This window comes from Amphiprion ocellaris, chromosome 17 (genome assembly GCF_022539595.1).
Source record: "Amphiprion ocellaris isolate individual 3 ecotype Okinawa chromosome 17, ASM2253959v1, whole genome shotgun sequence".
Taxonomy (NCBI): Eukaryota; Metazoa; Chordata; class Actinopteri; family Pomacentridae; genus Amphiprion; species Amphiprion ocellaris.
Genome location: NC_072782.1, coordinates 1,380,754 through 1,394,102, shown reverse-complemented (window position 1 = coordinate 1,394,102; position 13,349 = coordinate 1,380,754). Strand labels below are relative to the sequence as shown.

Genomic DNA, 13,349 nt, shown 5'->3' with positions numbered 1-13,349 from the left:
ACATAAATGAGACCGAGTCTGGATGTGCTGCTCTGTCATTAACTCCTAAGTTTAGGGAAAGTTCAAACAAAAGAGGACAGTTCAGATCAGACTTCAGAATGAGCTTATTTTGAACAAACATCTCAGACTTTCTGAGCTTTAGCACCTCTAGCAAGATATTTTAACAACAAGCAACTCAAGAGATCCAGAAGTTGGAGAGTTGGCTTTAGCTGAGCCAAAGAACATGTGGGACGCTAACCTAGCAAACATTTCAGACTTTTCTCTGTGAATTCTGAGAAATAATTTACTATTTAATGACAGAGCTACACATCTTAACTCAGTCTCATTAAAACAGACTCTAATTCAGTGTCATCCATCCATATTAAAGTGCAGTTACCCAAAATGTTTGTTGCATGAGCTCCAACAAAACCTGTCCAGGTAGAAGGCCACTTTGACAAACAGGAAGTGGAAGATTCCAAGCAGATTTATAGAAGGGGGAACTGGACTGTACTAAGTGTGGTCCAGTATAGAGGGGTGTTTTGTGGGTCTTTAAGGCTGATAATGATTATTAGTGAGACATCTGGAGTAGATATTCATTTGCAGTAAATGAAAGTATTTAAAATCTTGGAGTTAAACTTAGAAGAACACAAACTAACAGAAAACTTTGTTGATACATTTTTGTTTTGTTTACAGATGTTAAGTTAAAGGAGTTTTATTCGTGACGTATAACCAATCAAATCACTCCAGAAGACAGCGACCACAGGTAGATAAAGGTTCAGAGCCAAAGTAGCGCCATTTTTAAATTGATTTATTACCGGAAATCAGTAAAACATAAAATACTGATAATCAGTAAATCAGGCAGCCCACAATTACTACAATTCTACAATGTATGTCTCTTTCCTTTGACTTGTTATTTGTACAATATACGATGTAAATGATGGCATTTTTTCATACTATGATGTTTTCTAGGAGACATACCATGCTACTCTGGTTGTTCTGGCTCTGGGCTGCTGCACTCCTCCTCTGTTGTTTTCTGCATTGTACTCAGCTTCATGTCTTCGTCCACCAGGCCTCTGTTGACTCGTCCCGCCTGCCGTCTCTGGAGCTGAAGCTGGACTGGAACAGACCAAAGTACAGTCCAATCATGATGCCAGCTGCCTCTCAAAAGGATCCTTCATCTGGCAGGTGGCAGCACTTCTTCTGAGGGGAAGCTGAGCTGGCCCAGCAGAACTTTGGAGATGTGTTCCAGTGGTTGGTGGATGTGTGGGGAGATAGAGAGGGACCTTTGAAATGTTCAGAAAGGAAAACAGGGAACCCATTGGTAGTTTAAGTTTAGGGTGCTACTGCGGTGTGTTTTGGGGTTTTAAGAGGTGAACAGAAATAGTTTTTTTCCTATTGATTATCTTTTACTTTGTTCCTGGTTTGAATGCCCATCAATGTCAACATGAAGTTCACTTTTAGTTCTGTTTATTTATATTTATTTTACTAACACCCATTTGCTTTTAACCCCCTCACATTTTGTGTTGTTGTAAACTTACTCTTTCAAATAAATACTCATCTAACCCTCTGGAAACCAGCGTTTGGACTGTTTTTGTGTTGCTCCTCACCTACTTCAGACATCCGGGACATAACAACGTTTTGTGGACTAAAGGCTAAACTATGACGTTTTTTGGACGACATGCTATACTATGACATTTGTTGAGCAACATGCTATTCTATGACGTTTTTTGGACCAAAGGCTATGCTATGACATTTTTAGAGTGAAATGCTATACTCTGACATTTTTTGGATGACATGCTATACTATCCAATCCAATCCAATCCAACTTTATTTCTAAAGCACTTTAATACAACACTGTCGACCAAAGCGGTGTACACATTAAATAATAGAATAAAAGAATAAATAACCAAATAAAAATACAAATAAAATAATGCTAGTATAAAAGTAAGACACAAGACACAGGTTGTACAGTAAAAGTCAGCTCTAAGCTGAGCCATACGCCAAGTTAAAAAAATGTGTTTTTAAAAGACTATGACGTTTTTGGACCAAAGGCTCACACTAGTCTGGTCCGATGCAGTCTCGATGATGATGTTTCACGAGTACCTGAGAATGCAAGTACGGACAGTTACGCGCATAGATATGAATGAGTAGATAGGACGCGTCCCTTTGAGCTGCGTGCTACAGCGAGGCTAAGCTAGTGGGGGCAAAGTTTCAGTGCATTCCGTTGATGTAGACAGCGTGAAAACAGAAACAACAAGTATGCCGTCTCACTGTGCTGCATACAGTTACACACTACGTCGTACGATTGAGACAAGGAAACTTGGAATAACTTTTCATAGGTAAGAATAGTTTTTGTTTCTTTTTTCATGATTAAATCTTGTTGAGAGCTTCCAGTCTATGAGAGCTAACTAGTTAGCCACTAGCAAAACACTAACGCGAGCTAGTAGCTTGACATCCAAATACCAGATGATTGATAGTGGCTGTAGTATAGTTGTACAAGCAGTAGTAGTAATACTAAAAGTACAAGCAGCAGTAGTAGTATAAAGATCTGTTAGAGTCGTAGAAGTAGTATCAGCATTTGTAATAGTATTACAATTTGTAGTAGCAGTACCAGTATCAGCAGCAGTAGTTAGTGTAAGACCACTACTACTAGTAGGAGTCACATTGCTATTACTACCACCAATACTACCAATAGTAGTTATAAAGCCTAACTCATATATATCCAGATTACCATCTATGTTCTTCCTCCAAACCCATTTTATGATTGGGATTACAGGCAGTTCTTTAGGACTGCTCTCAAATAATTGAAATGTTACTAAACAAGGTTATACATTATCAAATTAAATAGCTTTGGTCTCCAGTATATTGGCTAATTCGGTTCTTTGTCCTTAATTTATTAGCATGATTTCTTTTTAAATATGTTGTGTACAGACTTATTTACTTGTCTACTTTTCTTACTCCATGTAGGTTTCCCAGAGACTATGGGTTGAGGAGGAAGTGGAAGCAGCTCTGAGGAGAGTATGTCTAAGTATTTTTAAATTATTTTTGTCATGCTTAATGATTCAGTTCAACGTACCTGTTTCTTGTAAATGGCAATAAACTATTCTGTTCTATTCTATCTCCATGTTATATGTATATAACAACCTATAGCTGTAGGTAGATAGATAGATAGATAAATAAATCTAAATTATTATTTGATTACCTTTACAATTCAATCTTTTGATCTAAAAACATATTTTCTATATATGTATATCTTTATCTTTTTTTTGTTCATATAGCAATATATCTAATTATTTACAATGTAAATTTTACATTTATATACGTAATGGCTGAATGTAGAAAGATTTTTTCCATTTTTTAAAAATCAAATGTTCTGTATTAATAGCACATGTTTTGACATTGACAATAAAGTAAACCACATGAAAATCGGTTGAGAAATGAGCAAATTATGATTTATTTTCAATGTACATGGATTGCTTTTAACGGAACGTTGCCCCCTCCAAGATGGCCGCCACGTAGGCACATAGCATAGCTGGCTGCTACAGCGCGCTAGCATATCTAGTATTCTATATATATCATAGATCTATATAAATCTATCATCTATCATCATGATAGATGATAGATCTATATATATCTAGTACGCAGCTCAAATGGACGTGTCCTATCTACTGATTCATATCTATTGACGTGTCTTATCTACTGATTCATATCTATGCCACTAGTCTGGTCCAATGCAGTCTCCATGATGACGTTTCACGAGTACGTGAGAACCAAGTCCGGACAGTTACGTAGCATATATCACATATCTTTATATACAGTCTATGTTACGTACTGAGAAACGGCCATAGTCTTCTTACCGCAAAGGTACAAAGTTGCTCGTCTTCTCCTCCGGCATCAGGAAACGTCTTCAAAGCTTCTTCAAATCAAACGAAATACAACCAAAAGATCAAACTAACGTCATTGGTGCATTCAGTTGCAGTGGGACAACGAAGTTGCGTTCAGGACCGTCGGAAATCGGAATTTCAGTAATGTAAATTTCCAACGAAAATTTTGGAGAGGCACACGGGGTGGCCAATCAGTTCACAGATCAGATTTTTTGTTATATTAGGATGTATACAATTATACATAAATAAAAAAATACATGCATTAGCAAACATTTTTATTTTACTGTTTTTCATTGGATTTTGCATAGACACTAAATAAATTAGCAGGAGGTTACTGTTCTACATTATTTTAAAACTTTGGGTTTTCTTTTTCCCTTCATCATGTCTTTGAAAAGCTCCAAGCTGTTAGAAACCTGCTCTGCTCTGACTCACAGTAACGTGGGACAAACATTAACAGCTTATAATCAAGAAAAACTCAGTATTATCCTTAGTTATTTGTGGAAGTTGGTGTGGAAGTCTTTTTTTCTGTTTTAAAGCCTGGCTGAGTGTCAGACGGACTCATACTCTCTCTTCCAGGCCATGTATCTGTCCATCAGGCTTCGTGCTGAGGGTTTAGTGTGTGCGATCACCTCCAGGAAATCGGCTGTTGTGACCGTTTCCAGCTGGACGGCCGGCATGTCGGTGTCTCCTGTGGACGAGAGTCATGGTGAGCCTGCGGTGGTTTATGTAAAGACAGAAAACGTGGCAGCTGGAAGGGTCAGCCTGGATCGTAAAGCTCTTTATCCACCGGACATCTGCTGTGTGTCGTCCTACCGTCCTGATGTGACTCCAGAGCATCAAAGATCTTGCGGACCGGTCTCATGGCGGCCTCCTTACACACCAGTCTGATGTCAGAGCCGGAGTAGCCCTCCATCTCCTGAAACACACAAAGGACAGCTTTTCTCCTTATGTGAGCAACAGAAACATGAGTGAACAGACATCTGTCCGAACAACAAAACAACAGTTATCACGGCAGTGGCAAAGAAAATGTGAGACATTTTATGATCAAATACCTTTGCCAGTGTTTTATAGTCCAGCTCAGTTCGTAGCTCCACTCCTCCGGTGGAGTTGAGAGGAGGAAGCCACTCAGAGATCATGGCTTGTCGAGCTGATGAGGAGGGAAGACTCACTAAGATCCTCTTCTCTAACCTCCTCAGCATGGCGTGGTCCAGCTCCCTGAGGGAAGAAAACGATCTATTAGCCCTTCATATCTGTCTCAAACCCTTATTTCCTTTCTTACTATTCTGTTTCTGACATAAAAAATGATGTTGGATCCAAGAAAGATCGTGCAATTTATTCTTTTTGGCCAGCAAAAATAATTTAGAACTGATGTTTAAGTCCTAATAGAGTTTACTGCAAATGGTAAGACCATAATGAGTTTTTTTTTCTTGTTTTAGGAAAGTAGCAACTGAGTCAGAAAGAAAAACAAAGCAGACTTTTAGTTGACTTTTAGTTCATCTCTCACACATCTTTATTTCCATTTCTAAATGGAACAGACACACAAACGTGTTGTTAAATAGAAAGGCACGTGAATGCAGCAGCTCGTCTCCTAACCAGGACGAAGAACCGTGAGCACACAACGCCGGTGCTTTCCTCACTTCACTGGCTTCCGGTCAGGTTCAGGATTAATTTTAAGATTCTTTCATGTGTTTTTAAGTCTTTGAATGGACTGGCCCCAGAATATTTGTCTGCCTTTGTTAAGGTGCCTCAACCCTCCAGAGCCCTGAGGTCAGCTGACCACATGGTCCTGGACGTTCCTCCATCCCTCATGAAAACCAGAGGAGATGGAGCCTTTGCAGTTGTGGCTCCACGCTGTCGATCATCGCCCCTCTCAATACAGTCTGAGAAAAACCTCTCCATTTTTAAAACATGTCTTAACCCTCGTATCGTCCTGCGGGTCAAATTGACCCGTTTTAAAGTTTGAAAATGTGGAGAAAAAAAAAATTTATGTCCACATTTTCAACATTTTTGGGAAATGTTTTGAACATTTTTTTGTGGAAAAAAGAAATGTAAAAAAAATATATGTTTCTTTAAGAACATTTTTAAAAAAATCATCCAAAATCCAGCGAATTTCGCTGGATTTTGGTTGATTTTTTTTGTGAATGTTCCTAAAGAAAATATAGGAAGCTTTACTGATATATATGTAATCACTTTAGATATTTTTAGGAGTTTTTTGGAAGATTTTTACTCATTTTTTGAAAATATTTACAAGAATTTTCTTGCCAAATTTGGGGGATTTTTTTAAAAAATAAAACTTTCGAGGAATTATTGGTATTTTGGTACTGAAGGTTTTGCAAATTTTCAGATATTTCGCGAATTTTGTTGCTGAATTTTTTGATTTTATTTTCAAACAAGGAAACAATATTTTTTTGGTGCTGGTAAATGAAGACAGCAGGAGGGTTAAGACCCATTGGTTCACTCTGGCCTTTGGCTGAGCAGAGTCACCTTTAATGGATCTTTATCTGTTTTATTTTACTCTTTTATTGTTTTCGTATTGTTGATGATTTATTTCACTGTAAAGCACTTTGGTTGGCCATAGGCCTTTTAAAAGTGCTAAATAAATAAATCTGACATTGACATGTGTTTAAGTGTTACCAGGGCAAGTTGGAGGCAGCGAGAACAAACACCAGGTCTTCTGATCTCGCCAATCCGTCCATCTGGACCAGCAGCTCCGTCTTCATCCTGCGACTCCCCTCGTGTTCACCGCTGAAAGCAGACATCCAAGTTTTATTCTGGTTTGAATCCCCATAAGTCATTTACAGCCCTTGTGAACAAGCAAGCAAGTTTATTTATGTAGCACCTTATCTTACACAGAGGTTATTTAATGTGCATTACCTGCAGATAAAAAAAAAGAAATTAAATGAAACGTAATCAGAATTTAGGTTATGAATTAATTTAAAACAGACAAGTTGGGTAAAGTGCACAAGGATATATAGAACAATTCAAACTGACTGAGTAAAGCAGCTAAAATAGATTGGAAAAATGAAGCTTTCTGCACTCTGTGGCTGAGCTCACCCCATTCCAGCTCCTCTCTGGCTCATCACTGATTCCAGCTCATCCAGGAAGATGGTGGACGGGGCGTGGTAGCGAGCCAGCTCAAACAGAACCTGCAGACACACACATTTACTGACAAATCCACAGGTATGAGAGACAACATGTATGTAAACTTGTTTGGGTTGATTTCTTGTACATTTTGAATGACTACCTACTCTGACCAGCTTCTCAGAGTCGCCCCTCCACTTGCTGACGATGCTGGAGGCCGAGATGTTGAAGAAGGTCGTCTTACACTCCGTAGCTACAGCTTTGGCCAGCAGCGTCTTACCTGTGCCTGTGTGAATATCAGTCAGGTTGAATTCCAGAATGCAGGTCTTTACAATAAGCTGCTGGAGGTTTTACCTGGGGGGCCATAGAGCAGCAGGCCCTTCCAAGGAGACAGGATGCCGGTAAACAGCTGAGGATACTGAACAAAAAGAAGGGGAAAGAACTGAAATGAGAATAGATCAACTGAGATAAACCCTATTATCGTTCAATATGAGACTGTTCTATATCTGCAAACATTATCTTCTAGCAGCAACACATGCGTTTCCATTCAGAAGCTGAGCTGTGTGCTAAGAAAGCGGATAAGTCTGATGTATGGCCGAGTCACTGCTGCAAATACCACACAGCACAAATTAGTGTAAACTTTAGGACTGCAAACAGCGGCGGACTCAAATCAACGAACTGACCTTATACCACACAGGATGAATAATAATGGAGACAGAAGTTAGGGATGGTGGAGAGGTGGAGGGACAGTGTTATTCAATAAAGCAGGCCAGCAGAATAGACTGAAGGAGATAAGACACATCAGTCCTCATCTTCGTCTGTAAATGTCAAGAGGATGCAGACAGCCTGATTTGTTGTCATATATCCATGAGAAAGGTCTGGGTGATGATGATAGAAGTGTGTGGATGTGTTTTCTGTGTGTGTGTGTGTGTGTGTGATTTTATCCATACACAGAGGTAAAGTTGTGTGATTGTGGCTATAATAAATTCTACCAGCCTTCTCTGTATGTTGGCTCCCTGTCTGTCTATCCATCTGTGTGTGTGTTTCCATATTACCCCAGATATAGATTTAATGTCAGTCTAATAGACTGGCCTGACCTCCCTGCCCTGCTCCTCTTAAAGCCCTCTAAAGGAGATGTATTCAGAATCGAAGACGGGCGAGCGGCGCTGAAATACCAGCGTGCTCGGGCGGCCTCCACACCTTAATGGGATAAACGACGGCCTCTTTGACTAATCGCTTGGCGTCCTCCAGACCGATGATGTCCTCCCACCGCACGTTGGGGCTGTGCAAATAGATGTCCTTTAGGGGTGAGCAGACACACAAACACACACACAGGGTGAAGGATATCAGCTGGAAATGAGCACACACACACACACACACACACACACACACACACACACACACACACACACACACACACACACATTCTGATGGGATGAGGCTAAATAGGTGTCCTTTAGAATAAAACATCAGATAAGAGAAACAGATAGAACCTGGGCCTTCATTAATACAACACATCAATTGATTCACAACGAAGCTCTGCGTTGCTCTCTAGTGGACATATGGAGGATAAGTAATGTTTACACATCAGATTAGGCGGCACAAGTTAAGATAAAATCAGCTTTTTTTACTTTTAATAAAAAATGTATGCAAGATATATCCCATGGACTTCAAAAGTCCCTCAATTATAGATTGACCCAGACAATTTTTGAGTCATTTTGGACAATTTTCTTGTCATTTTCAGCAAGTTTTATGTCAGCTTGGATCGTTTCTCTTCATTTCGGATCATTTTTGTGTCTTTGGGATAATTTTCAAGTCATTTAGGACAAATTTCATGTCATGCGGGACTAATTTTCCATAATTGTGGATCATTTTCAAACCATTCTGAGCAATATTTGAGTCATTTTGGACAAGTTTTTTTTTTTCAGACAAGTGATTGTTTCCATAATAAATGACTATAGAATTTGTAAAGACACGATCATAATGAACATAAAAAACATTAGCTGGTGGCACAAGTTAAGATAAAATCTGCTTCTTTAGGAGTTTGTTGTTGTTGTTGTTGTTGTTGTGCAGTATTTTATTTGGCTACCCTGCTGATGATGGCTGCCAGGTCTCTCATCTCTCCATTCACTCCAGAGAAGCCGCTGAGAGGCTTCAGCAGCCGTTCCTGCAACAAACAAACATTACTAGTTAATACTGCAGTTTTTACATTTCATATTTCTTGAGAAATAAAAGAAAAATACAATATTTTAAAAAACGTTTATGTGGCATAATTTAAAGACCAGCTGAACTGCTCATTAGTGTTTCTTAAATGCTTCCATGTTTTTACCATGTGGTCCGAGTCGATGCCAATTGTACTTTTGCCGTCAGTAATCTGGCCCTAAGACACACAAATAAGAATAAAACTGACAGCAGTAATTTCAGAATTTCATAAAATTATGAACATATGTATGTATTTGGTCTGTAGAATATTCAGAAGAGGTTTGATATGCAGGTTTTAATGTAATGCAGTTAAGAAAAATATACTTCTGTCACACATTCTAGCAGCAGTGATGCATGAGCGTTAAGCAGCCTAAATAAAACTGCTGCCAAACCACACCAGAAACTTATTCAGAGAAAAATCTGAAAAAAAAGTTAAAAAGGACGCCTGTTAAAGGACACGAGCTCCACAATCCATTTTTAATGGGGAACAATTCAATCAAGATCTGTCTGTTGACTCCCTCATTGTTTTCTGAAATCACATTTATATTGAATTATGATTAATTTGTGTCTATCTCCTAGAATAACAGCTTTCCAGTACCTTCTTGATCCCTGCTGCTCCTCCAGAGTGTCCATTTCTGATTGAGGAGACATTGAGGCCAAACTCGGACGACTCCGGAGCAACAGAAGAACCGTTCTCCTGGGAAATTAATCAAGACAATAACTTGATATTTTAGCATACTTAGGGTGTTTCATTATTGTGCTCATTGTATTTACATTTACACCAGCAGCTGTCCTCTTCACTCCGTTTCCAGACCGTGGGCTCTGAGACGGGCTGATTTTGGGAAGAGGCTTCACAGCTGAACAGGGACTCCTGAGGACAGAAAGGAACACGACACCTGGTGAGGCAAACTAATCACTACACTCATTTAGTTTAGGTCCTGAAAATGAAATAAACATCTAAATGTAATGTGACTCACCTTTTAACTCCACCACTTCTTGCATGTCTGCTTCCACCTTGACAGAAAAACAAAAGGATTTGGATTTAATTTCTACCACTGAGTATAAGACATGACTTCTTGCTGCTCCTGTACCTGGTTCTGCTGCTCTTCTGGTAAGTTTGGGATACTTCTGGAACTTGACGTAGTGATAACTCTCGTACTCCATCAGCACCATCTCCAGATCGATGTTATCACAAACCTCGAACCTCCTCACACCTACATTTGTCTCCTGGTCCAAGGCCACAGCTGCCGCTACGTAGCTGGAGACACAAACACAAAAAGTAACACAAACAAGGTCAACCATGCCAGCTGTCTGTAAAATTTACTTTCAATGTGTTTTTCTTGATGAATTGCATGTGTTTCTCTACACACACACACACACACACACACACACACACACACACACAGACATGTATGACCCTCTGTAGGCTCGTTACTATCGATCCAGTATCTGCTTCTTCACCTCCAACAAGTATTTCATACTTTATCCTCCTCATTACTTCTCTTAAATTGTGTTCTTTCACTCTCCAGTGCAACATTTGTTGTAAAAAACGAGTCTAGTTTTTCTACTTGGGTCAATTTATAACTGAGGGACTTTTGAAGTCCAAGGGATATATCTTGCAAACATTTTTATTAAAAGTTAAAAAAAATAATGTCTTTTATGTTCATTATGATCATGTCTTTACAAATTCCATAATTATTAATTATGGAAACAATCACTTGTCTAAAAAACAAAAACTTGTCCAAAATGACTCAAATATTGCTTCAAAAAATGTTCAGAATGACTTGAAAATGAGCCATAAATACAGGAAGTTTGCCCTAAAAGATTTCAATATTATCCTAAAGACACAAAAATGATCCAAAATGATGAGAAAACATCCAAACTGATATTAAACCTTGTTGAAAATGGCAAGAAAATTGTCCAAAATGACTCGCAAATTGTCTGTGCCAATCTATAATTGAGGGACTTTTGAAGTCCATGGGATATATCTGCATACATTTTTATTAAAAGTTAAAAAAACTAATGTTTTTTATGTTCATTATGATTATGTCTTTACAAATTCCACAATTATTTATGATGGAAACAATCACTTATTAATAAAAAATGACTGGATATCACTATAATGTCAACTAAATAACCGTCTGAATTTAACACCAACCACCTTCTAATGAGCTAAACAATAAGAAAATGAGTTTATTCAAAAATAGTTTGGATTGTGTTCTTTTTATTAAGTTGAGATAATCATGACAGATATTTCTTTTTTGGCAATATATCAAATTTTATATGGAAAATAACAAATTAAATCACTTTCCACTAAGTTCCCCATTACAAAAACACCTCTCCAGGAAGTGTGTTAATTCCAGATCACATGACCTGCTCCACATGATGTCATTTCCTCCTGAAGAAAAGACTGGCCAGACTCCAAGGCTTTCTCACTTATTTAATAGAAAGTAGTCAACAGGTTTCCTACAACATCTTTATAAATAACTTTACATTTCAGTTTTGCTCAATTGTATATATAATATTTAGAAGAATCTTTTTTTAAAATACCATGTGGTGTTTGGTTATAGGCGTTGTTGATTTTAGGCCTGAAAACAGCAAAAATGTCAACTATGATACAAAAAGTCCTGCAGTTATACATTGACCCAACATCTAAATGCTAAAAATGAACTACCAAGTACATTTTAAAAAGCATCTGGACTTCATAGCCTGATACTGACCCTTGTCCCAGCAGGTGGTGGTAGATGAGGATGAGGAGGTTCTTCTTCCTCATCTCGGTCCTCACCTCTTCCTGTTGAACAACAACACAGAATAAGATATAAGAAAAACTGCTGCAAAGTCACTCTCTGGTCACTGACTAAACCCTGAAAATGTCATTTCTGCATTTCACAGTTACATTCTTAGAAGTTTTTATAAGAAAATTATTCCCACCTTCCCTAAAATGGCTCACATGGGGATATTTTGTTTCCATAACATGTCTTCTTTCAGACTAATGGAAAGAAAACTAACCAAAAACACGTGAAAATGTGAACAATGAAAACAAAACTGAAGCGGACTTTATTCAATGTTCAGACTGCAAAGAAGAAATGCAAATCAGAACAAAAATAGAATACCTTGTTTGCATTTTTAAACACATAATTTCAGAAAACTTGCAATACAAAAAACCCTTGTCAGATTTTAAGTAATCAGTTTGGGAAGTTTCTTTTGAGGCAGGCTTAAACTTCTTTGCGCAGTGCCAAAAACTCAACTATACTGGGAAAAAGAACAGAATTAGATGTGACCCAGAAAAGGCTGTGAAGTTCTGCCTTTCAACCTGGTGTTAGTTTACTCTTTGACATTAGTGTTTTCCACAAGTTTTCCAATGACTTCAGGATTTCCCTGCATTGGACACAATTTGTTAACCTCATATAAACTGCTGGTATGCATCAACATCAGATGTCAGTTTGGGAAATATCCCCCAGTCTTTGAGGACTCCAGTATTTCCCCTTTATAAATTAAATGGAACCTGTGGCTGCTGACCACATCTGATAAATAAATACCCCTCAGCGCGATGAATGACAATACATTCTCTGCACATACAAAACACAAACTGTCCTTCTGTTTCTGCTCAGAGTTAAATAACCTGCATTATAACACATATCTAGATGTGTATTATAATGGTTTGGGAAGAAAGACAAACTGCCAGCAGAGGGCGACAAGTCACCACCGATGACGACCAGCTGACTGGTATCTAGGCAACCAATGAAGCTAAACTAGCATGATTAGCTCCACTGCTAACTGCCAAACTTGTCATAGTGACAATTTACAACTGCTTAGCACATCATACATGTGTGAAACAAATCCACCTGGCTCTGGACCCGAATACTATAGCACTTATCGTGTGGAACCGTTTTTTGGTCATGTTTAGGAGGACATCCCGACTTTCAGTTGCTACTTAGTTAGCATAAAAGTTGTTAGCTCACCCAACCAGCATCCGTCAAACCTGCAGGAAACTACAAAAAATCAAACCGTCCGTTTACTCACCGCCTCCCGAGCTTGATGGGCGATCTTCATGGACTGATAGGAAAACTCCATCATTGTTGTGAGAAGTTTGTGAAGCGCTGTGGCTCTATGGTTGTTGCTGGAGTCTGTTCGCGTTGTTTCTGTGTGTCCCTCAGGGCCACCGTACATACAAGGATGAAGGCGATAGCAGTAAACAAGCGC

The 13,349-nt window shown here is 38.6% G+C and overlaps 1 protein-coding gene across 3 annotated transcripts; it reads right to left on the bottom strand.

The window, feature by feature from the left end:
• Window positions 1-771: 771 nt before the first annotated feature.
• Window positions 772-13,293, bottom strand: katnal2 (katanin p60 subunit A-like 2). 3 transcript variants are annotated; one of them, XR_008599359.1, is made up of 17 exons: window positions 13,170-13,293; window positions 11,867-11,937; window positions 10,238-10,404; window positions 10,124-10,160; window positions 9,921-10,017; window positions 9,745-9,843; window positions 9,274-9,324; window positions 9,034-9,111; window positions 8,145-8,243; window positions 7,299-7,362; window positions 7,112-7,230; window positions 6,918-7,009; window positions 6,498-6,608; window positions 4,916-5,078; window positions 4,677-4,779; window positions 3,837-4,551; window positions 772-1,262 (listed from the first exon to the last, which is right to left on the bottom strand). XR_008599359.1 is itself a non-coding variant. In XM_023271030.3 (16 exons), the coding sequence occupies exons 1-16, from the start codon at window positions 13,221-13,223 to the stop codon at window positions 4,412-4,414; spliced, it is 1,545 nt and encodes a 514-aa protein (XP_023126798.2). In that variant the 5' UTR covers window positions 13,224-13,293; the 3' UTR covers window positions 772-4,411. The 3 variants fall into 3 exon arrangements, 2 of the variants coding, with proteins under 2 accessions (XP_023126798.2, XP_023126799.2); XM_023271030.3 differs by having other exon boundaries at window positions 772-4,551; XM_023271031.3 differs by lacking the exon at window positions 9,274-9,324 and having other exon boundaries at window positions 772-4,551.
• Between the last annotated feature and the right edge of the window lie 56 nt (window positions 13,294-13,349).

What these genes read in the sequence shown, in the direction of transcription:
- katnal2 (XM_023271030.3), bottom strand. Translation starts at nt 13,223, where the DNA reads ATGATGGAGTTTTCCTATCAGTCCATGAAGATCGCCCATCAAGCTCGG. An exon ending in CCCATCAAGCTCGGGAGGCG is followed by an intron (nt 11,938 to 13,169) that starts GTGAGTAAACGG and finishes GTTGTTCAACAG; the next exon opens with GAAGAGGTGAGGACCGAGAT. An exon ending in ACTATAAAACACTGGCAAAG is followed by an intron (nt 4,780 to 4,915) that starts GTATTTGATCAT and finishes TGTGTGTTTCAG; the next exon opens with GAGATGGAGGGCTACTCCGG.